The sequence below is a fragment of the Rana temporaria genome, chromosome 6 (genome assembly GCF_905171775.1).
Source record: "Rana temporaria chromosome 6, aRanTem1.1, whole genome shotgun sequence".
Lineage (NCBI taxonomy): Eukaryota > Metazoa > Chordata > Amphibia > Anura > Ranidae > Rana > Rana temporaria.
In genome coordinates, this window is record NC_053494.1 from 198,203,893 (window position 1) to 198,229,158 (window position 25,266).

The 25,266-nt window shown below is 45.3% G+C and overlaps 1 protein-coding gene across 1 annotated transcript in view; it reads right to left on the reverse strand.

The window, feature by feature from the left end:
• The window catches only part of THSD7B (thrombospondin type 1 domain containing 7B), a 714,750-nt gene that overhangs the window by 468,540 nt on the left and 220,944 nt on the right, over positions 1–25,266 (reverse strand). Inside the window, 2 exon segments of the mRNA XM_040358054.1 lie at positions 128–370; positions 8,721–9,531. Of these exon segments, the coding sequence (XP_040213988.1) occupies positions 128–370; positions 8,721–9,531 (1,054 nt within the window).

The following is a 25,266-nucleotide window of genomic DNA, read 5'->3' on the forward strand; positions in this document are numbered from 1 at the left end:
CTACAAGAATGAAACCCAGCTGAAAGCAGGTCACGTGTAGGTTAGAAAGAGATTAATTGCTGGTCAAATGCCCAAAGCCTTTATGATGTTATAAATGGTAAAGCCCTAAACATGAATGGTCACCTACCCAAGACATGGTGACTGGCGTCCGATATTACAAGCCTCCGTCTCTTCGAGCTCTGGACATGGCTTGCCCTCTCCAATGGCCATACGTTTAACAATCCTCCTTCTACTGCGAAGTCCAAGCGCGGTTCCTCCCAGCTGACACGTCTTAGAACAGGAAGTCCAGTCACCCCATTCTGACACTTCGCAGTCTTTTGGCATAATACAAGATTGGTAATGTAGGGGCAAATTGTCCTGGGTGCAGATACTGTAATAATAAAATCAAATCACAATGTGTAGATCTACTGTGATTTATTGCAATCAGTCAGAAAATCCTAATGGGGATTATAATTTAGAAATACAGAGAATTAATGGGAAGAAAAGTCAAAATCAGATACATTTTGAAAATTCACAAACTTTTCAAACTTGAGATTATATTGTATGACATTCACAAATTGCTCATGTAATTGCTTATGTAATCATTATTAAGTGATACAAGATTTCAGAATCTTACCAAGTGTCAGCTGGTGTATTTGCTAATCACTAACATAATAATTATTTCAGATTACTGCATTTAAAACATTTCACAATTAGCACAATTTAAAAAATCTTACAAAAGTACACTAAAGCCCTGTACACACGATCGGCTAGTCTGATGGGCCGTTTTCATCGGACGAACCGATCGTGTGTGGGCCCCATCAGTTTTTTTCCCATTGGTGGAAAAAAATAGAACCTGTTTTAAAATTTTCATATGGTTAAAAAAACGATCAACTGTGGGGAATCAAGTCGACGCATGCTCGGAAGTATTGAACTTCATTTTTCCCTGCACGTCGTTGTGTTTTACGTCACCGCTTTGGACACGATCTGATTTTTAACCGATGGTGTGTAGGCAAGACTGATGAAAGTCAGCTTTATCGGATATCTGATGAAAAAATCCATCAGTTTGTTTTCATCAGACGAACTGATCATGTGTACAGGGCATAACAGTATAACTAAAAGCTAAACTTTTGTTTTTGTTTTGAAGTGGTGAGGGGTTAGAACCACTGTCAGGTTTTTATTGCTGTCCTTGTTAGGGAGTAGGGATGAGACGAACACCCCCCCCCCCTCGGTTCGCAGCAGAACCTTCGAACGGACCGATCGTTCGCGCGAACATTTAGAACCCCATTGACGTCTATGGGACTCGAACGTTCAAATTCAAAAGTGCTCATTTTAAAGCCTTATATAAGTTATTGTTGTAAAACGTCTTTGAGAACCCGGGTCTTGCCCCAGGGAACATGTATCAATGGAAAAAAAGTTTTAAAAACTGACATTTTTTCAGGAGCAGTGATTGTGATGCTTAAATAAAAAATAAAAAAAAATGAAAAAATTGCTTTAAATATTGCACCTGCTGGGTGTCTATAGTATGCCTGTGAAAACGTCTTTGAGAACCCGGGTCTTGCCCGAGGGAACATGTATCAATGGAAAAAAAGTTTTAAAAACTGTTGTTTTTTTCAGGACTCCTGAAAAAACGACCATTTTAAAAACGTTTTTTCCATTGATACATGTTCCCTCGGGCAAGACCCGGGTTCTCAAAGACATTTTCACAGGCATACTATAGACACCCAGCAGGTACAATATTTAAAGAAATTTTTCATTATTTTTTTTTTTTATTATTTAAACATCATTAAAATCACTGCTCCTGAATCTTTAGGTGCAAACTTCAGAGCACACGGCCAGTACACACCAAGTAGCTTTAGGTGCAAACTACAGAGCACATGGCCAGTACACACCAAGTAGCTTTAGGTGCAAACTACAGAGGACACAGGCAATAAACCACGTAAGAATACTGCAGCTAGCCCAATCACCTGCCTGCCAGTAAATTAGGAAGAACTGATCTAGCTAAACTATACAGTGTATAAATATATGTACAACACCTGGGATGTATATATATCCTCTACACACTGTAACATTAACTGACTAGCCTGCCTGCCTGCTCTATCTACCTGCACAAAATGACACTCTCTCTGTCTCTCTCTGTCCTCTCTTAAACACCGCAACACACTACACAAGGCAGACCTGCAGGCGGCCTTTTATAGTGTGGGGCGTGTACTAAACCCCCTGAGCCATAATTGCCCAAATCCACCCTGGCTTTGGCCAATTATGGTTCTCCGTTTTTTGCAAGCTGTGATTGGCCAAGCATGCGGGTCATAGTGCATGCTTGGTCAATCATCAGCCAGCGATGCCGCAGTGAATTATGGTCTGTAAAAATGTAACTCGAATTTGGCGCGAACGACCCGTTTTGTTCGTATTTCCACGAACGATCGAACATACGTTGTTCGAGTTGAACTCATGTTCGACTCGAACAACGTATGTTCGATCGTTCGTGGAAATACGAACAAAACGGGTCGTTCGCGCCAAATTCGAGTTACATTTTTACAGACCATAATTCACTGCGGCATCGCTGGCTGATGATTGACCAAGCATGCACTATGACCCGCATGCTTGGCCAATCACAGCGAAGCTCATCCCTGTTAGGGAGATTTATTCTCTCTAAATAGCCTGATTACCAACGTTGCTGGGAATGAAAGTGAGGGAAAATCCAATATTTCAAGCTGCTACCATGACAGGAAGAGAGGGGAAATCTTCTACTGGGATCACTTCTTCCTGTTATAACTGTCTGAGAGGGAACCTTCCGTACAAGATAGGAAGCGTCCGCAAGAGAATAGTGTAATAGCTGCCAGCTTGTGTTGCTATTGGCTTGTGTTTTTATGAACAATGGCGCAGCTCTCCAGCTGCCGTCATCTGGAATACAATCCACCAGCTACCACTGTAGTCATCTCTGAGTAAACTAGAGGGGATTGGGGGCAAAGTCTCTTCACACCACATAGGGAATAAATAACCTACGGGACTTAAGCCTCGTACACACGATCAGTCCATCCGATGAGAACGGTCTCAAGGATAGAAATAAAATTAAAAATACAGAAAGATTTTAATGGGGACAAGTGCTATGTGCACTGGATCCCTTGGGGTATTTAACAACTATTTTTTACTTCTGGTGAAAGTTCTTCTGTGGCCCTTGCACACCGATCAGTTTTTGATGTGCTTTTTTCAGTTGTGAAAAGCTTAGTTTAAAGGGATAGGAGGAACTGTGCCCCATCATTGTTGGTGTCATTAGGAGGAATAGTGCCCCATCGTTAGTGTCATTCGGAAGAAGTGTGCCCTATCAAGTGTCAGTGGGAGGAATAGTGCCCCATCGCTGTTGGTGTCATTTTGCAATAGTGCCTAATTTTTGGTGTCAGTGGGAAGGACTAGTGCCCCATCACTGGTGTCAGTGGGAGAAATAGTGCCCCGTCACCGATGTCAGTGGGAGAAATAGTACCCCATCATTGGTATCAGTGGGAGGAATAGTGTCCCATTGTTGGTGTCAGTGGGAGGAATAGTGCCCCATCAGTAGTGCCATTCTGAAGAATTGTGTCCCATCATTAGTGACAGTGGGAGAAATAGTGCCTATAGTTGGTGTCATTGGAAGGAATTTGAGCTGCTTCAGATTCCAGATTCAGAATACTTTATTAATCCCAAGTGGGAGGAATAGTGCCCCATCGCTGTTGGTGTCATTTTGCCAAAGTACATAATTTTTGGTGTCAGTGGGAAGGAATGGTGCCAGATTATTGGTGTCAGTAGAAGGAATAGTGCCCCATCAATGGTGTCCGTGAGAGGAATAGTGCACCGTCACTGCTGTCAGTGGGAGGAATAGTGTCCCATTTGTTGGTGTCAGTGGGAGGAATGGTGCCAGATTATTGGTGTCAGTAGAAGGAATAGTGCCCCATAACTGGTGTCAGAGGGAGGAATAGTGCCCCGTCATTAGTATCAGTCGGAGGAATAGTGCCCTATTGTTGGTGTCAGTGGGAGGAATAGTACCTTATTGTTGGTGTCAGTTGGAGGAATATTGCCCCATCATCGGTATCAGTGGGAGAAATAGTGTCCCATTGTTGGTGTCATTAGGGGGAATAGTGCCCCATTGTTGTTGGTGTCATTAGGGGGAATAGTGCCCCATCAGTAGTGTCATTCTGAAGAATTGTGCCCCATCATTAGTGTCAGTGCGAGGAATAGTGCCCATAGTTGGTGTCATTGGGAGAAATTGTGCTGCATCAGATTCCAGATTCAGAAAACGTTATAAATCCCAAAGGGAAATTGCTGAAGGGAAATTACTAAGACTTGGTACTTATTAGTGTCAGTGGGAGGAAAAGTGAACCATCGTTGGTGTTGTTGGGAGAAATTATGTCCCATTTCTGGAATCTGGAATTCTGGAATTGGATGGAATAGTACCCAAAGGGCCAGGTAAAGGCAAGTAAAGGGACGCATTCAGCCTCTGGGCCATAGTTTGGAGACCACTGTTCTAGACATATTTGAAGCCAGTGGTTGACTCAGCACATCGGGCCCCTTTATAACTAAAATTGGGCTAGGTAGAAAAAAAAATTTACCTGCTTACCTATAATATCTGGCTAGCAACTCCTTAACCTGACAACTCTGAATAGAAGAGTAAATCAAATACGAAATGTATACCAAACCCAATGGTAGGGATGAGCTTCGAGTTCGAGTCGAACTCATGTTCGACTCGAACATTGCCTGTTAGCCAGTTCGGCGAACAGCGAACAGTTTGGAGTGTTTGCGGCAATTTCGAAAAGCCGCGGAACACCCTGTAAAAGTCTATGGGAGAAATCTAAAGTGCTAATTTTAAAGGCTAATATGCAAGTTATTGTCCTAAAAAAGTGTTTGGGGACCCGGGTCCTGCCCCAGGGGACATGTATCAATGCAAAAAAAAGTTTTAAAAACAATTTTTTTTTCGGGAGCAGTGATTTTAATAATGCTTTAAGTGAAACAATAAAAGTGAAATATTCCTTTAAATTTCGTACCTGGGGGGGTGTATAGTATGCCTGTGAAGTAGCGCTTGTTTCCCGTGCTTAGAACTGTCCCTGTACAAAGTGTCATTTCTGAAGGAATCACTCGCGGCTATAATGAATTGTCGGCTCCCGGCAATACAGAGAAAAGTAATTCATAAAAATTTTTTTAAAAAAATTGGGGTCCCCCTAAATTCAATTACCAGGCCCTTCAGGTCTGGTATGGATATTAAGGGGAGCCCCGCATCAAATAAAAAAAAATGATGTGGGGTTCCCCCCAAATATCCATTCCAGACCCTCCAGGTCTGGTGTGGATTTTAAGGGGAACTCCACCCCAAATTTAAAAAAAAATGGCATGGAGTTCCCCCCAAAAATCCACACCAGACCCTTTATCCAAGCACGCAACCTGGCAGGTCACGGGAAAAGAGGGGGGAGATGAGAGAGCGCCCCCCCCTTCTGAACCATACCAGGCCACATGCCCTCAACATTGGGAGGATGCGTTGGGGGTCTGTGACCCCTCAAAGCACCATGTCCCCATGTTGATGGGGACAAGGGCCTCATCCCTACAACCCTTGCCTGGTGGTTGTGGGGGTCTGCGGGTGGGGGGGCTTATCGGAATTTTGGAAGACCCCTTTAACAAGGGGGACCCCCAGATCCCGCCCCCCATGTTAATTGGTAATGGGGTACATTGTACCTCTACCATTTCACAAACAAAGTGTAAATAATTGTAAAAAAAAACACACCGTTGGGAAAGTCCTTTGTTAAAAATAAAAAAAATTAAAATTCCAGTGGTGGTAATCAACTCTCGGTCTTCGTTCCAACATTGCTAATTGAACTTGGGGGGACCCCCACACATTTTTTTTATTTTTATGAATGAATTTTCTCTGTATTGCCGGGAGCAACAATTCATTAGACAGTTCTAAGCACGGGAAACAAGCGCTACTTCACAGGCATACTATACACCCCCCCCCCCCAGGTATGAATATTTCACTTTTATTGTTTCACATTAAGAATTATTAAAATCAATGCTCCCGAAAAAACTGACAATTTTAAAACTTTTTTTGCATTGATACATGTCCCCCGCTCGCCCCCGACTCCCGTGCGTGTGCCCGGCGGGCGCGATCGCCGCCGGGCACACGCGATCGCTCGGTACAGAGCGGGGAACGGGAGCTGTGTGTGTAAACACACAGCTCTCGTTCCTGTCAGCAGGGGAAATGCTGATTTTCTGTTCATACAATGTATGAACAGAAAATCAGTGTTTCCCCTAGTGAGGCCACCCCCCCCCCCACAGTAAGAACACACCCAGGCATACTTAACCCCTTCCCCGCCCCCTAGTGTTAACCCCTTCACTGCCAGTGGCATTTTTATAGTAATCTAATGCATTTTTATAGCACTGATCGCTATAAAAATGCCAATGGTCCCAAAAATGTGTCAAAAATGTCCGAAGTGTCCGCCATAATGTCGCAATACCGAAAAAAAAATCGCTGATCGCCGCCATTACTAGTAAAAAAAATATTAATAAAAATGCCATAAAAATACCCCCTATTTTGTAAACGCTATAACTTTTGCGCAAACCAATCAATAAACGCTTATTGCGATTTTTTTTACGAAAAATATGTAGAAGAATACGTATCGGCCTAAACTGAGGAAAAAAAAATGTTTTTTTATATATTTTTGGGGGATATTTATTACAGCAAAAAGTAAAAAATATTCATTTTTTTCAAAATTGTCGCTCTATTTTTGTTTATAGCGCAAAAAATAAAAAACGCAGAGGTGATCAAATACCACCAAAAGAAAGCTCTATTTGTGGGAAAAAAAGGACGCCAATTTTGTTTGGGAGCCACGTCGCACGACCGCGCAATTGTCTGTTAAAGCGACGCAGTCCCGAATCGCAAAAAGTGCTCTGGTCTTTAGGCAGCAATATGTTCCGGGGGGTAAGTGGTTAGCCTTTAAAATTAGCACTTTAGATTTTAACTGGGTTCTAAAGTTCACACAAACTTTTGGTCTGTTCGCAGGTTCTGGTGCGAAGCGAACAGAGGGGGGGGGGGTGTTCGGCTCATCCCTACCCAATGGTCATAAATGTAAGTAACAAAAAAGTGTCCCCATGCAATATGGAGTGACCAAGTGGATTACTTAAAGGTGAGACCTAGGTGGATAAATAGACAATTGCCCGTCACTGCTGGTAACAGACTAATGTTTATTTATGGTCTGAATGTTTTTTATGGGGACATATTGACGAACGTTGCTTTCCAGCTTTTGACATGCGTTTGGAACGCACCTCAAATGCAGCTCAGCAAAATCCTATTGACTTTACTTGAATAGTACATATGGAAGTTCAGAGGCTGCACTTGACCTGCTTCTTTGGATGCACTGTGTCCTATTAAGGGGCATTTGAACTGCAGGCAAAGCAGGTCAAACAGCCTTTTCCATTCAATCGGAACTGCATGCATATGAATGGAAAATACTGATTGATTAGAATGTCTGTCAACATGAACCCTAACAAGCTCACCTAGACAAACTGATTTTCTTTTAATTTAACATTTTAAAATAGGTTTTAGATAACTTTATCTTGCTGCAAGAACAAAGGCTTCAGAGAAACAGCTTTGATGAAGAAAACACTTTAATTTCCCTGAAACATGTTAGCTGTACATCCCTACCAACAATAACAACACATGTAATCATCATTGATCTGTCTGCCTTTTGCCAAAGAGCATGCTAAATTGATATTTAACCACACGCCGACCGCCGCATGCCAATATATGTTGGGCAGGCAAATGGGCGTACCTGTACGTCCCTTTAAATTTGCCGCCCAGTGGGCGCGCGCAACCGATGCGTGCCTCGTGAGTGCGCCCGCGGGTCCCGGGAACTGGATGTTCCCAGGCGGCCTGCGATTGCGGTCGGCAAAGGCAAAGCAGGGGGATTCCTTTGTAAACAAGGCATTCCCCTGTTCTGCCTAGTGATTGGGAACGGTGATCGCTGAAATGTCACTGGTAGCTCCTCCCCCTAACAGTTAGAATCACTCCCTAGGACACACTTAACCCCTTCAGCGCCCCTAGTGGTTAACCCCTTCCCTGTCAGTCTAATTTTTACAGTAATCAGTGCATTTTTATAGCACTGATCGCTGTATAAATGACAACGGTTCCAAAAATGTGTCAAAAGTGTCCGATGTGTCCCCCATAAAGTCGCAGTCATGATAAAAATCGCAAATCGCTGCCATTACTAGTAAAAAAAAATATAATAAAAATGCCATAAAACTATTCCCTATGTTGTAGACGCTATAACTTTTGCGCAAACCAATCAATATACGCTTATTGTTAATTTGTTTTACCAAAAATATGTAGAAAAATACGTATCGGCCTAAACTGAGAAAAAAAAATCGCTTTTTTTTTTTAATTGGGGATATTTATTATAGCAAAAAGTACAAAATATTGCTTTTTTCTCAAAATTGGCACTCTATTTTTGTTTATAGCGCAAAAATAAAAACCGCAGAGGTGATCAAAAACCACCAAAAGAAAGCTCTATTTGTGGGGGGAAAAAGAACGTCAATTTTGTTTGGGTGCCACGTCGCCTGACCGCGCAATTTTCAGTTAGAGAGCCAAATCGCAAAAAGTGGCCCGGGCCTTTGGCAGCCAAATGGTCCGGGGCTGAAGTGGTTAATTTAGGTTCTTAAAGTGCTCCAGACTTTAATAAATGACAGGTACCAGACATTCTATATACAAACTATGGAAACATTATTCTTACCTTAGCAGAGCACTCTTTCCGTCACTGCGCATACACTGTACTTGGCGCGTTTGGTAACCAATCTCTGCATCCCATCTATCGAATCTTTCTTGTGATAGATGGCTCTCCTGCTTAAAAGTACTTCTTTCACCAGAATCTGAGCCAAAATCCAACATGGTCCTTCCACTAAAACTTATTTCCTTCAGATGAGGCAACCTACACTCGCTCCAAGGTCCAACCTTAAGACTGTACACATGTTCTTCTTCCCCAAAGGAGCAGAACCCATAGAATGCACAAGGCCTCCATTCTGTGAGATTTGGGCAGTCTGAGCCACCATACAAAGATGGAGAAATGACAAAGCGAGTCCTGTGCTGAAGATGTTTCCCACAGTTTTTACTGCACGTAGACCATGGTGAGAATTCCGATAAAATACAATCCTGTGGGCATGGTACCAGACACGATTGTTCTTCTGTAGGTCGTGGAGTAAAGTACTCGCAGATTTCTTCAGATGTTATGGATCTATTGTTCTTGTGGACACAATTCACTTGTCTGTGCTGTAGTCCACGTTGGGCTGTGACACATTCCGAGGTTCTCGATTTAACCCCAGCGTGCGGATAAGGTACAAGAACGCACTGGTCCCATTCTGTAGTCTCCCACTCGTAGAGTTCTCTGTGCCAGCTGCAAATTTTAAAGCAGTTCTGTTGGCTTGCTGGTTCCTCCTCTGGGTTACAGTTTGAGATGTGGGTAACCCAACTGTCCCCATGGACACACCAAACCGACCGACTCTGAAGCCCACTTGGTCCGCATTCACCTACGCATTGACCCCATGGACCTGCAAGATGAAGACATTTTCATCAGTAACATAAAATAATATGATCCAAAAAAAAAAAATCGTAAAAAGAAACTGCAGATCCAGGCCATAAACAAAAGGGGGCTGCCCAGTTTACCTGTAAAAAACACCCTTTTGCTATGTCTAAAGCCTCATACACACGATTGGACTTCCAGCAGACTTTTCGGTGGATTTTGGTCCAAAGGACGTTGGCCGTGAACTTGTTCTGCATACACACGGTTCAGCTCTTTACTGCCACCCTTTGGGCAACTTCTGTTATTGTTGTCTGATGCTTAACATTGGTTCTGAGCATGCTTGTTTGTACTTTGGATTTTAGTTGGACAGATTTGTGAACACACGATCGGATAAACTAAAGTAACAGATTTATTGCCAGACAGTTGGTGAGCATGAACAGCCAACATTTGTTGTCGTTAATTCAACCAACAATTGTCTAATGCAGGGGTGTCAAACTCAATTTCATTGTGGGCCACATCCGCATTATGATTGTTCTCAAAAGGGCCGGTTGTATCTGTAAGATTAGATGTCCAGTGCACCCCCTCCTCTTAAATTAGATGTCAAGAGCCACCCCACCATCAGAAGTTGAGTCCCCCACTCTCCCTTACATCACAGTGCACCCCCTTTCCTTATGCTGCTGCTGGGAAGATGCTGCATGCATTGCTTGAAAGCAGAAAGTAAGGGTCTGGAGGAGGACCAAAAGAAGGCTGGAGCTCTCCTGCAGCTGCAGGAGAGGTGCGAGGGCCACATGAAATGGCCTGGAGGGCCGGATTTGGCCCGCGGGCCTTGTGTTTGACACCTGTGGTCTCATGGAACATACACACGGTCGGATTATCCGACACAACGCGTCCATCAGACAATTATGGCCAAAAAAAATGGAGTTACACTTACCGGTAACGTCCTTTCCAGTAGTCTTTCAGGACAGCCACAACTTGAGAGATAGGCTCCTCCTCTTCCTTAGGAAACACTGCCCAGCCTTTAAAATCTCTCCTCCCCCTGCTAGACCTCAGTTTTTATACGAGCACTCCGGTCCGCTGGGGAGACACAAGAACATGTTAGTAATCCATAGTTAACACATCAATATCATACTATGTTCCTGGATTAGAAACCCTTTCTTCTTACTTTTCGGGAGGGTAACTAGGGCTGTCCTGAAAGACTACTGGAAAGGACGTTACCGGTAAGTGTAACTCCATTTTCCCCTATCCGTCTTTCAGGACAGCCACAACTTGAGAGGATAATCGAGTACTTACAATTTAGGGTGGGACCACGGCTTGCAAGACCTTTCTCCCAAAGGCTTGTTCACCTGCTGACACCAGGTCTACTCTGCAATGTTTGATGAAAGTGGCATAACTGGACCAAGTTGCGGCTCTGCATATTTGATCCGGCGTCGCTCCAGCCCTTTCAGCCTGAGAAGTAGCCACCGCCCGAGTAGAGTGTGCCTTAATTCCTGTAGGGACTTCCCTATCAGTCAAGGAGTAAGCCTGCCCAATAACTAGTCTGAGCCACCTAGCAATAGTGCGCCGAGACGCTTTCTGTCCCTTTCTGGTCCCAGAAAATAAAACGAACAGAGAGTCTGACTTCCTAAAGGCTCGAGTCAGCTCCAAGTACTGTAGGATACATCTCCTAACATCTAGTGTACTAAACTTAAATTCCCTTTCACCAGAGGGATTGGAACAAAATGAGGGTAACACAACCTCCTGGCTTCTATGGAACTTGGAAGCCACTTTCGGAAGGAAGGCCGGATCGGTTTTAAAAACAACTCGATCCGGGAAAATTACACAAAAAGGAGGACGAATGGACAGGGCTTCCAATTCACTGACCCTCCTGGCAGTAGTCACTGCAACTAAAAAGACTGTTTTAAATGTTAGATCCTTTAAGGAACACTTGTCTAAGGGTTCAAAGGGTACCCCTGTTAGCACCTGTAAAACTAGTGATAGATCCCACTTGGGGAAGGAAGGTCCCTGGGAAGGTTTCTGTCTGGACAAGGCCTTAAAGAACCTGATGACCCAGGGATTGGATGCTAGAGGGCTCTCTAGAAACACACTGAGTGCTGAGACCTGGCCTTTAAGGGTACTCACTGACAAGCCTTTATCCGCTCCGCACTGGAGAAATTCCAGAACGGACTTGTGGCTTTGTGCTGGAAAGGAAAATTCCTGGCACCAAGTATTAAAACGAATCCAGATTTTTTTATAAATAGAACGTGTCTCCTTCTTCCTACTGTTGAGAAGGGTGGCAGTCAGTTTGTCCGAAAAACCTCTTGACCTCAGCAAGGACTCCTCAGTAACCACGCCGCCAGGTTCCACCTGTGTACCTGAGGGCACAGAACTGGACCCTGCGAGAGGAGATCCTCTCGAAGAGGGAGAAAAAGGGGGGGTTCTGTGGTCAGTTGCTTGAGAACCGAAAACCAAGCCCTCTTGGGCCAGTGGGGTGCCACCAGGATAAGTGAGGTGTTCTCCAGCTGAAATTTTCTCAGGACCAGTGGTAGAAGAGCTGGGGGTGGGAAGGCGTAACAAATCTCGAATCGCCAGCTCTGGGATAGGGCATCTATCCCTCTTGCTCCCTCTCCCTTGCCCCGAGAGAAAAACCAATGTGTTTTTGCGTTCTCCCTGGATGCGAAGAGATCTATCTCCGGGGATCCCCATCTCTTGGTCAAAAGATGGAAGACCTCCTGATTGAGGGACCACTCGTCTTCCCTCAGTTGACTTCGACTGAGGAAATCCGCTGTACTGTTTTCTATCCCCCTTAGAAAAACTGCTGATAAGGACAGGGTCTTTGTTTCGGCCCAGCGAAAAATTCTTGTTGTTATGGCCGACAGGGCTACACATCTGGTGCCACCCTGCTTGTTTACATAGGCCACGGCCGACGCATTGTCTGACCTCACCTGGACGTGGTGTCCTCGAAGTCTCTCCTGGAAGAAGATGAGCGCTAAACCGATCGCCCTCAGCTCCTTCCAATTGGAGGAATGTTTCAGCTCTGCCACTTCCCAAACACCCTGTGCTGGAAGTACCCCTAGGTGAGCTCCCCAACCTCTGCCGCTGGCGTCTGTGGTGACAATCAATGGAGATCGGATATGCCATAGACGACCCTGTGACAGATTGGTTAACCTTCTCCACCACCAGAGGGATCTCTTTACCTGACTTGGGACCTGTACCAGGACGTCTAGGTGTTCTGAGCTGTGGTCCCAGATTCTGAGTACAAAGGCCTGCAGGGCCCGAAAGTGAATCCCTGCCCACTGGACTGCCGGTAAAGTGGAAGTTAACAGTCCTAGTGTTGACATCAGGAATCTGATTGAGACCTGATGGCTGCCCTGGAGGGCAGATACTGACCTTTCTAACTTTAGAGCCTTCTCTAATGGAAGGAAGACCCTTAGGAGGGTGGAGTCCAGGGTGTACCCTAAATAAGGAATGCGCTGTGATGGTATTAGACTGGATTTTTCCAGGTTTAACAGCCAACCTAGGCCCATAAGGGTCCTTTTGGTTAGTTCCAGGTCCCTGGAGACTTGTTCCGGAGAGGCTGCAAAAAGAAGCAGGTCGTCCAGGTATGCTATTATACCCACTCCCTGAAGACGCAGAAAAGCTATTGGTTCCGCCAGGACTTTTGTGAACACGCGGGGTGAGGAGGATAGACCGAATGGCAAAGCCTGGAACTGTAGGTGCACCACCGAAGTTCCCAAGTCTATCGCTAGCCGTAGAAACTCCTGAGACCCCTCTGCAATAGGTATGTGCAGGTACGCGTCCCTGAGGTCCAGGGAGACCATAAAGCAATTCTGTGGTAGGAGGGCCCTTACCGTGAATATTGACTCCATACGGAATCTTTTGTATGTTACTGACTTGTTCAGTGGTTTCAGGTTTAAGATTAACCTGTACTTGCCAGAGGGTTTCTTTACCACGAAAACGTGGGAGTAAAACCCTCTTTTCTCCTCTCTTTTTGGGACTCTGCAAACAACATTTTGGACCTCCAGATCCCTCAAGGCCCCCACTAGAGCTTCTGCTTTTTCCTTGGCTTTGGGAAGCTGAGTGACCAGGTACCTCTGTGGCGGAAGGCATGAGAACTCTAGGGAATACCCCTTTCTCACTATCGCCAATACGTACCTGTTTGGGGAAAAAGACTCCCATTGTGGGAGGAAGGCCCCCAACCTTCCCCCCACTCTGATCTGGGAGTCATTGTTTTTTGGGGGGCTGGTCAGGTGGGCGAAAAATCGCTCCTCTTCCCCTACCCCTAGGTGTCCAGATCCTTTTTTGAGTCTCTGGCTTCGGGACCCCTGTTTGTCTTTGGGGACGAAACCCTCTTCCTTTTTGTGGAGTTTTACGTTTAAACGGAAAAGATTTTTTCTTATCCGCCGTGCGGTCTAAGACTGACTCCAGGTCAGGACCAAATAGGAGATCTCCTGTAAAGGGAATCCCACATAACTTAGACTTGGATGCAATGTCTCCTGACCAAGTCTTGAGCCAGAGAGCTCTTCTGGCAGAATTAGCCAGGGCTGCTGACCTGGCTGACATGCGGACGGATTCTGCTGAGGCATCCGCAATGTAGGCTACCCCTTTTAAAATTGTGGGGAAGGAAGCCAAAATAGTGTCCTTGTCCGTATCTGCCTCAATATGTTCCTGGATCTTTGAGAGCCAGTGTTCTAAATTACGGGCCACTACTGTAACTGCTAATTCTGGTTTTAAATTGCCCATTATGGACTCCCATGCTTTTTTCAACAACGAGTCCATTCTCTTATCCATAGCATCCGTCAGGTTGCCCATATCTTCAAATGCTAAATCAGTCTTTTTAGAGACTTGTGAAAAGGCCGCATCTAATTTAGGGTTTTTATTCCAAACAGACGTGGAATCTTCCGCAAAGGGAAACCTTCTCTTAAGGGATTGAGAAAAGAAAGGCTTTCTTTCAGGGTCCTGCCACTCCTTCTTAACAGTATCAACCAGAAGATCGTGCACTGGGAAAACCCTACCCTTGTGTTCCCCTAGACCTTTATACATCTGGTCATGGAGACTAAGAGGTTTAACATCCGTGTGAATGCCTAGGGTCGTGTAAATGGCCCCTAGTAGTTCCTCAACCTCATCAAGAGATAGCTTGTATCTGGAAGACTTCTTGGACTCACTGTCCTGGTCTTCTTCACCTGACTCTGCCTGTGAGTCGAAAGCAACGTTCTCCATTAGGGAGTGCTGCCCCTGAGAAGGGCCTGCAAAATCAACTGCTTCCGCTGAAGGATCAGGAGAGGCAGGTGCAGAACCCTGAACATCAGGGTGGGCTGTAACCTGTGTGGGTACCAGGGGGGGTTGCACCCTTTCAAACAAAGTCTTGAAAGAGGAAAAGGTAGAGGCTAGTTCCTTAACTGAAGCAGCTAGACTATCCTCCTGTTCTGCATCCCTTTCCCTAACTAGAGAGTTTATGCAATCTCTGCATAAAACTTTTGCCCAAGAATCAGGAAGGGAATCCCTACAGGAAGCACACTTTTTCCTAGAACTATGTGTCTTTCCTGTTTTTTCTTGGCTCTTTTCTAGGCTCTTCTGAAAAAATAGAAGACATAGGGACCCACATTAAAAGAGCAGAGATCTGCAAACAACATTTTATAAAAAAAGTTTTTTTTTTTTTTTTTTTTTTTTAAATAACAACATGGTTACAACCCTCTGGGAAGCACTAGACAGACACTACTGCTAGGTGCCCTGCTGTCTTTCCCTCCTCTCCCCCAACCACCAAGGGAAAAAATAGAGGAAGGGAAAAAAGACATAGTCTAAAAGTTTTTGGGAACCCTCCCCAGGAACCCTTACCTTGGACTGGCTGGAGGTAGCGTCCCTAGTCGGGTCCCGTTCCGGAGAGGTTACCGACATAGCGGGGTGGTTGTGCTGTGTCTAACTCGTCCCAACGAGTATCCGACACCTCCAGCAGGACGCGTGGGTCTCCTATCAGCGCCGCGACCCGGAACCGGAAGTCGCGGGTCATAGGGAATCCTTTCCAAGGCGCACCGGAAATGACGTCGCCCGTCCACTCGGCCCTCATTTTTCAAAAGGAAAAAAATAATATGCGGCCGCCCGGAGCTGAATTCCCCCGCCGCGGTCCTGTGGACACGATAGGGACCCCCCCACAGAACCGTCTGTCGCGCTCGACCTGGTTGGGGTGCGTTCTTTGGCGGTAAGTCGCTCAATCTCCTTTAGGAAGCCCTTGCTTCCTCCACAGGAAAAGATAATGATGGCCACAGTCCCCTGACTGCTCTGCCTGGTTCCTTAGCAGTGTCTCCCCACCGGAGGAAACACTAAGAACTGAGGTCTAGCAGGGGGAGGAGAGATTTTAAAGGCTGGGCAGTGTTTCCTAAGGAAGAGGAGGAGCCTATCTCTCAAGTTGTGGCTGTCCTGAAAGACGGATAGGGGAAATTGGATTGTGTGTACAGCCCTTTACAATGAGGAGAAGGCGAGACATTCTGTAGTTCTGACACACTTTCTGTTTTATGGCCCATAAACACTTTTCGACAACAAGGGTCCGACGGATGTGTTTTATCGGACAATCCGTCCGTCTGTATGCTCCATCGGACAATTGTTGTTGGTTTTTCAACGGACAAATGTTTGCTGTGCATACTCCCAACCTTCCCGACAACAAATGTCCTACGTCGGCTAATAGGATCGTGTGTACACAAGTCCATCGGACTAAAGTACAAACACGCATGCTCAGAACCAATGCTAAAGACAACAGTAGCAGAAGTTGCCCAAAGGGTGGCGGTAAAGAGCTGAAGAAACAAGTGATTTGGTGAATGTTGGTGAAATAGTTCTGCCGTGTGTATGCAGAACAAGTTCACGGCCAACGCCCATTCGGCCAAAAATCCACGGAAAAGTTAGATGGAAGTCCAATCGTGTGTATAGCCTCGTACACACGGTCGGACATCAAACAAACTTTCCCTTGGATTTTTGTCCGAAGGGAGTTGTCCGGTCACACCCATAGCATACACACGCTCGGACTTTTCTACAAGCTTTTCTAAAACTTTCCCAACATCACGTGTTTTTTCTGCTCTTTTCTGCTCTTTACCGCCACCCTTTGGTTAAAGCGGGGGTTCACCCTAAAAAAAAATTCTAACAATACATGTAGCCGGCCTATGAAACCCACAGTATGCTGTAGTGTTTTTTTTGTACATACCGTTATACGGCTCTTTTCACCCCCGGCTTTCCCTCGGGAGTGGGCGTTCCTAATCACAGGCTGTGATTGACGTGCTTCCGATCGGCGCATACAGCGCGTCACGACTTGCCGAAAGAATCCGAATGTCGGTGCGCATGCGCCGTATAGAGCCGCACCGACGTTCGGCTTCTTTCGGCAACTTGTGATGCGCTGTATGCGCCGATTGGAAGCACGTCAATCACAGCCTGTGATTAGGAACGCCCACTCCCGCGGGGAATAGTGATGGAAAGGAGAGAAACTGCTGCAGTACTCAGGTAAGGATCGCGATTAAAAAAAAAAAAACGGATTAGTTATTGTCTATGCCTGTAGGTTTACTTGAGCCAAAGTCAAAATTTAGGGTGAACCTCCGCTTTAACTTCTGCTATTGTTGGTTGATTTTAACACTGGTTCTGAGCATGCGTATTTGCACTTTGTACAAAAGTCTGATGGCTTTCTGTACACACGGTCGGACTAGGCACCATCAGACTTTTGTTGCCGAAAAGTTTGTCCGTTTACAGACCCAACTTTTTGTTCGATGAAACCTGAAAAAGTTTGTCCGATGGAGCGTACACACGGACTAATTTGAAAACTTGCTGATTTTGAAGTTTGTTGGCAAAAAGTCTGACCGTGTGTACGGGCCTTAAGAGGCTTTAGGGTGACAATGCTGCTCCACCATAGGTACAGTTTGGTTTGTTGAAAGAGCATTTTCACCCAAGGACGCAAAGTTTGTTACTAACCGAATCACTAGTTCAAAATAAAAATAAAAGCCAGAAAAAAAAGAAAACAAATGCAGCCACTATATCTACATATTCTTACCTTGCAATATATCTACATTTTTGCTTTTGGATTTAGCTAGAATTCAATGTTTTCTACTGAATACAAATTAAATTATGGGTTAAATAATCAAATTCTGTTAGAACCACACATCCTGCTTTTGCATGTGTCTTACAAAAATAAAATTCACTTTTCTAAGTCTCCCATGAAACAAAAATGATGGTTATGTAGGTTCTCTTGGAAAAAACAATATTAATAGTGATCGCCCGTCCCCTGTTTTGTGCCATGTTTATTGATATGAACTCGGCGCTTTTTTGTTACCGAGCCATTATTCCGTGTTGCTATATTCCAGCACGCTTCAAGGTTACCGTCAGTCAAAAGAAAAAAGAGAGATTGTTATTTAATAAAAAAGCATGAAAATGTTCCATGAAAAATAATTCAGTAAGACTATATGCGGCAAGTTAAACTGCGGCATTGCAATCACATACAAGTGGCGTTTTTAGGTATTTCATTATTATGGAGATTGCATGAAATCAAACAATGAGTCAGGGAATAATATATTCCAGGTGATCCAAATTACAGATCTTCCTCCATCCTTATTCTGAAGCGTGTCATAGTTTAGAAGTTTCATCAGATGCTGTAATAACAGCAGCCTTACTTTGGCCATCTCTTGGGGGTAAACAGACTCACAACAGGGGCCCAGATTCAGGTAGGGGCGCGCACTGATACGGCGGCGCAGCGTATCGTTTTTACGCTACGCCTCCGTAAATTACGGAAGCTACGCTTCATTCACGAAGCATTTGCTCTGTAATTTGCGGCGGCGTTTCGTAAAAGGGGCCGGCGTAAGCGTGCGTAATTTAAATGATCCCGTAGGGGGCGTGGATCAATTAAATTAGGCGCGTTCCCGCGCCGAACGTACTGCGCATGCTCTGTCGGGAAAATTTTCCGACGTGCATTGCGGTAAATGACGTCGCAAGGACGTCATTGGCTTTCGACGTGAACGTAAATGGCATCCAGCGCCATTCACGAACGAGTTACGCAAACAACGCAAAATTTGAAAATCGCGACGCGGGAACGATGTTCATACTTAACATTGGCTGCGCCTCCTAATAGCAAGAGCAGCCTTACGACGAAACTGACTTACGCAAACGATGTAATAAACTACCATCGGGCGCGAGTACGTTTGTGAATCAGCGTAAGTATGCAATTTGCATACTATACGCTGACAACTACGGGAACACCACCTAGCGGCCAGCGTCAGAATGCACCCTAAGATACGCAGGCTATATGGATACGCAGATATGGATACGCAGGCGTAATTGCTTTCTGAATCTACCCCAGGGTCTTTTTGTACATGGAATATATATATATATATATATATATATATATTATATATATATATATATATATATATATATATATATATATATATATGGCCTTTCATGACGGTAACCCCCTCAGTTATTAGCTTTTTTAATTTCTTTTATTTCCATCACACTGTATAACCATTAGACCCCCATACACACTATCCAACTCTTGTTGTTAGATTCCATTCAGATTTACCAAAACCATGTAGTGCAAGGGCCTGCCTGACTGCATACAAATTGAAACTCCTAAGGTTTGACCCCATATTATATGGTTTTGGTAAATCTGAAGGAAAAAAATCTACAGAAAATTGGATAGTGTGTATCCAGCAGTGGCGGTGCGTTGATAGTTGGTGCAGGAGCGCCGCCCCCTCTCTCTCCTGCACCGCCACTGACGTCAATACATAGACTTATGCATTGCATGAATCTATGTATTGTCGCCAACACCGCTGCCGCCCACTATTCAGATGGCCGGCCCCCTGGTGAGCGCCGGCCATCTGAATAACGGCAGTTGGTTGGCTTTTAAAAGTGTCTATCAGAGGCTCTGATAGGCTTCCCAATTACAGCCTGTGTGCTGTAATCGGCTTCCAAATAGTTAACCAGGGGACGCACAGGGTGTGCGTTCCCTGGTTAACACTGACATGCGTTTCAGCCAATCAGGTTCACTGGGTCTGGTTACCGGTAATCTGATTGGCTGGAGCGACATCGAGGGCGAGAGAAGACATCGAGGGTCAGTGGAGTGCCGAGCCGGGGGGGGGGGGGGGGGATCTGGTGGTATTTGAGGGGGAAATCTGGCAGCATTTTACAGGGCACACTGGCAGTTTTTGAGGGGGCAAACTGGCGGCAATTGATGGGCACAGTGGCGACAATTGATGGCATGGGCGCAGTGGCGACAATTTATGGCACAGTGGCTGCGTTTGATGGCATGGCACAGTGGCAACAATTGATGGACACAGTGGCAACAATTGATGGGCACAGTGGCTGCGTTTGATGGTATGGCACAGTGGCGACAATTGATGGACACAGTGGCGACAATTGATGGGCACAGTGGCTGCGTTTGATGGTATGGCACAGTGGCAACAATTGATGGACACAGTGGCGACAATTGATGGGCACAGTGGCTGCGTTTGATGGTATGGCACAGTGGCAACAATTGATCGACACAGTGGCGACAATTGATGGGCACAGTGGCAACAATTGATGGCACAGTGGTGACAATTGATGGCACAGTGGCTGCGTTTGATGGAATGGCACAGTTGCAACAATTGATGGCACAGTGGCAACAATTGATGGCACAGCGGCTGCGTTTGATAGGCATGGCACAGTGGCTGCGTTTGATGGCATGGCACAGTGGTGAAAATTGATAGCACAGTGGCGACAATTGATGGCACAGTTGATGGCACAGTGGTGACAATTGATGGCATGGCACAGTGGCGACAATTGACGGCACAGTGGTGACAATTTATGGGCACAGTGGCGACAATTGATGGGCACAGTGGCTGCATTTGATGGCACAGTGGCGACAATTGAAGGACACAGTGGCTGCGCTTGATGGACAAAGTGGCTAAAATTTATGGGCACAGTAGCTGCATTTGATGGGCACAGTGAGGCTGCAATTATTATTTTATTTATTTTTTCGTTTGTTTGTGCCCCCCCAAAAAATTTGGAGCACCAGCCGCCACTAGTATCCAGCAGTGATGTATTTATCTTCTACAGCTGTACACCTGCTAGACAGAAGTTAAGTATATTCCCTGCAAGCACCATTATTTTCAGCCGCTGCCCAATAATTGCATTTTGTTTTATTCAGGAAATTAAATACATTCTTCAAACATTTCTCCTCTCAAACTTTTTCTCCTATTAAAACCTAATAAGACCATCTGCTCTTGGCTGTTAAAGCAGGATACCCATCTGTTTAAAAGCAATGTTTTGTTAACACCAAGTTCTACACGCTATTAATGTTACTTAAAAATACAGCCTGTGCCCAGAGAACATGCCACACAAGACTCCTGACTACTAAGAATACAATATATCCTAATGACGAAGAACTAGAGGAACTTCCTGCCAGCATTGGAATATTGCGTCAATGTGAAAATAACGTTTTTTTCTCTTCTATTTAGGATAGAGAAGAGAATAGGTAGAATCTCTTCTAATTTTTTTTTTTTTTTTTTTTTTTTATCTTTGTACTGAAGAAAGTTCCCTGAACATAGACACAGCTACAAATAAAAAAAATACTTATGCCGCCTACACACGATCGGATTTTCCTTCGGAAAAACCTTGGATGGTTTTTCTGACGGAATTCCGCTCAAGCTTGGCTTGCATACACACAGTCACACAAAAGTTCTCTGAACTTTTGTCCGTCAAGAACGCGGTGACGTACAACACGACGACGAGCCGAGAAAATTAAGTTCAATGCTTCCGAGCATGCGTCGAATTGTTTCCGAGCATACGTCAGAATTTTTCACGTCGGAAATTGCTACAGACGATAGGAATTTTTGCCATCTGAAAATTTGAGAACCAGCTCTCAATCTTTTGTTGGCTGAAATTCCTACAGCAAAAGTCTGGTGGAGCATACATACGGTCGGAATTTTCATTCCAAAGCTCACATTGGACTTTTGTCGGAATTTCAGATCGTGTGTACGGGGCATTACTGTTCCGCAATCTCCTACAAATATATATTTTTAAATTTCTGTAATTTTTATTTTTTATTTTTTATTACTGTTGCACCCTCTAGTGTGTGCTAGAAGTAGTGTTATGCCGTGTACACATGATCAGAAAATTCCGACAACAAAACCGTGGATTTCTTTCAGACGGAATTTTGGCTCAAACTTGTCTTGCATACACACGTTCACACAAATGTTGTTGGAAATTCCGAATGTCAAGAACACTACGACGAGCCGAGAAAATTAAGTTTAATGCTTCCGAGTATGTGTCTAATTGATTCCGAGGATGCGTAGGATTTTTGTGCGTCAGAATTGGCTACAGACGATCGAAATTTCCGACAAGAACTGTTGTTGTCTGAAAAATTGAGAACCAGCTCTCAAACATTTGTTGTCGGAAATTCCGACAGCAAATGGCCGATAGAGCCTACACACGGTCGGATTTTCCGACAACAAGCTCACATTGAACATTTGATATCGGAAATTCCGACCGTGTGTACGCGGCATTAGTGTGGTTGTTTCTGAAGGAAAACTTTAGCCCAAGCTTAGGCTGTGAATCTGGGTCAGGGTTCAGTGACTCAGGGGCTGGATGACTCATCTGGCAGCTCTCTCTGGCACTTCCCACTGGTCTGGAAGTTTGTAGAAACTTCCAGAGCTGGAGGAGGGGCTGCCATGCATATTTATGAGGCCTCAGCCAATCTCTAGCTTTGGGCCAAAAGGGGGCAGAGCTTACCTCATAAATAGATATGAGCCATGCCAGCAAAGGGAGTTGGGTGGAAGATGGAGATGGAGTGCTGAGGAGGATTTCGGTGGCCCTTGAGGGTGCTAGTCTGGGGGGGAAGGATGTTGGGCCTGGGGTTTGGGTGCTCAAAGATTCCCCTAAAACACATGGAGGAAACCCTTCCTGGAGGCACGGGAGCAAGGAGAGAGGACAGCAGGAGCAGATCAGCACATCTGTGTGATCTCCTGATAGTCAGCCGAGTGGGCTGGAGTCAGTCTGGAGGACTGTTGGGAGAAGTTAGACTGGAGGGCTAGAGAAAGGGGCAGCTGCAGCCAGGTGGGTTGGCAGTGCCTGAAAAGGTAGTGCTGGGATCTGCTGGACACGTAACTTTGCTTCACAACCAAGAGGCCTCAGGTTCCTGCCTGTAATGGGCTATTACTTCAATGTAGATCAAAACACATGCAAGATGCATGATAAATGTCCATGCAATATAGTGCAAAAAGATCCATATATTAAAATAAATAAACGTCCAAACCACCAGTGAATCACCTTACCCATGCCCCCCATGGGTATAGGCTAGGGTTACCAAACATCCCCAGTTTCAGGGGACAGTACTCTGATTGAGGACACTGTCCCTGAACCAAGTCTGTCCCTGGTTTTGTCCCTGGATTGGATTTAATAGGGGGCAGGGGCAATTTCAAAGACAGTCAGTGAATTAAAATAAAATAAAATTACACCCCCCCCCCCGCTTCCGCCGTGCCTACTAGCTTAGGGGGGTTGTATTTTTCCCATTATCTGTGCCCCTTTCTGATGATCATGTGCTGGTCGGAGTGGAGGGAATATTTCTTCAGTTTCAGGTGCATGCCCATTCAGCTTCGCTCGCATATTCTTCTGCCTTGGCTCAAATCCTGGCCAGCCACCTGCCTATCTCCTTGCCTTTCCTGGCGGAGTGATCTTCCTCCACTCCCCATCCAGTAGTAGCCGGGACTCGAAGAGTAAGACTTGAGAGGCTGTGAAGCCCCGTACACACGACCAGTTTCCTCGGCAGAATTCAGCTTCCGACCGAGTTTCTGGCTGAATTCTGCCGAGAAACCCGGCCGTGTGTACAATTTCGCCGAGGAAGCCGACGAGGAGCTCGACGAGGAAATAGAGAACATGTTCTCTATTTCCTCGTTGTTCTATGGGAGCTCTCGGCCCGCCGAGCTCCTCGGCTGCTTCAGGGCTGAACTGGCCGAGAAACTCGATGTGTTTGGCACGTCGAGTTCCTCGGCCGTGTGTACGGGGCCTGAGACGGGCGGTGATGGGCAGAGAGTCGCTGATTGTTGCCATTACTAGTAAAGAAAAAATATGTCCCCGGATTTCATTTTAAAAATCTGGTCACCTTAGTATAGGCTCACCTCTAGGCAGGGCTGTCTTAATGAGAGGGCTCACCTGTGCCCTGCCCAGGGGCCCCAGCTGCATGGGGGGCCCCTGCACTTTCCCCAAAGCAGCTGGTTCTTGAGCCCACGCTGCCCTGAAATTGGGGGCCCCATGATGGCACTGAGAGTGATAGATACACAGGGGAGGCAGTCTGCCTCCTACCTACTTGATGTCTGTTTACCTGCACTGTCATCATTGTAGGGGCCCCAAAGCATTACTTTGCCAGGGGCCCATGATGCTATTAAGACGGCCCTGCCTCTAGGAATGCGACCCCCCCAGCAAAGCAGGGTCAAACAGCGCTTGTGAGCCACCCCGGGACTCAAGGGTTATCCAACACAACTGGCTCCTAAACTTCTTCCATACTCTCCTCCTCAGTAGTCAGCAACAGAATATATGCAGAGAGAAATATGCCAATAGTGCTTGAATTTTTTAAACACTATCGAAAATGTATTTAAAATTGTGCAGGGTTCTCACATTGTATAGGTGCTTCCAGCGCACCACACTAAGAGAGCATTGGTTTAAAAAGGTTTAACAGAGCTGCACATCCAAATACTCTGTCAGCTCTTAAAATCAATGTGGACCCCGAATGCCTTCACCGTCCTAGCCCTTCCCCTATGCATGTCGACAAAGGAGCATGTGTCTTCCTCAGGGGGATCCCTGTGATATAAGACAGTGCTGAAAGCTGAAAATTGGCCTGGACAGGCAGGGGGTAAAAGTGTCCAGCAGGTAAGTGGTTAAAGTGTAAATTCACCTTTTCAGAAAAAAATCTGAGAAGGTGCACTAACCTTTTAAGCAGGTTTTTTTCTTGGTGCTAGCCAGTGAATGGGGCATTGCAGTAGCAAATGGAAAAGGGAAGGAGCAGCATTGGCATGCCTATTAAATTAACTTGGTTCTTTTTTTTTTTTTAATAACCATTTATTTTGTGACCTGTATTCTCCTTCAATATTACTCTATGATTGCTTTGGGTAACTTTATATTGCAAGTTGCCTGTTTCTTTAAAAAAAAAAGTGCACATATTTTAAAGAAATATAGTGGAAATGGCATTTGATTCACTATGCAGCAGCTTGGGAGAAACTTTCTGGCAGCTGCACACTGAACAGATGGGAAGCAAAGAAGCTAATGTCAGCGGTCAGGAACAAAATCAACACAAACCACAGTGACACCAGCGTTAAAACACAACATTCCAAAATGCACTGAATTTTTTGTTTCAAAATAGACGGGTATGTTAAGGCCACACACTTCTAAAAATGTGTTTGTAGGTTATTGAGTTGCAGGAGAACATAGAAGGTTGTCACCTGGCTGGTATTAATGGGATTAGTTTTCAGGGTTAAGGCTGCATTCATACCTGAGCGTTTTGTCGCCTGAAGCGCGACGCTCAAATACGCTAGAGGGGAAAAAATACATCATTCCCTATGGAGATGGTTCACATCTCCACTCCAATACGCCTGACGCCGAACGACTGAAGCTCAAACAAGTTCCGGACCCTTTTTTGTTGTGCGTATCGGGCGGTTTGGTAGTTTTTGAGCATTTCCATTTCCCATAGAAAGTAATGGAAACGCTCGATTCAATCGACCAGTGCGACAACGAGCGTTTGCTACGGGCGTTTCGTCGATTTAATCAATAGAACTTTTCACCCAGGCAGAAG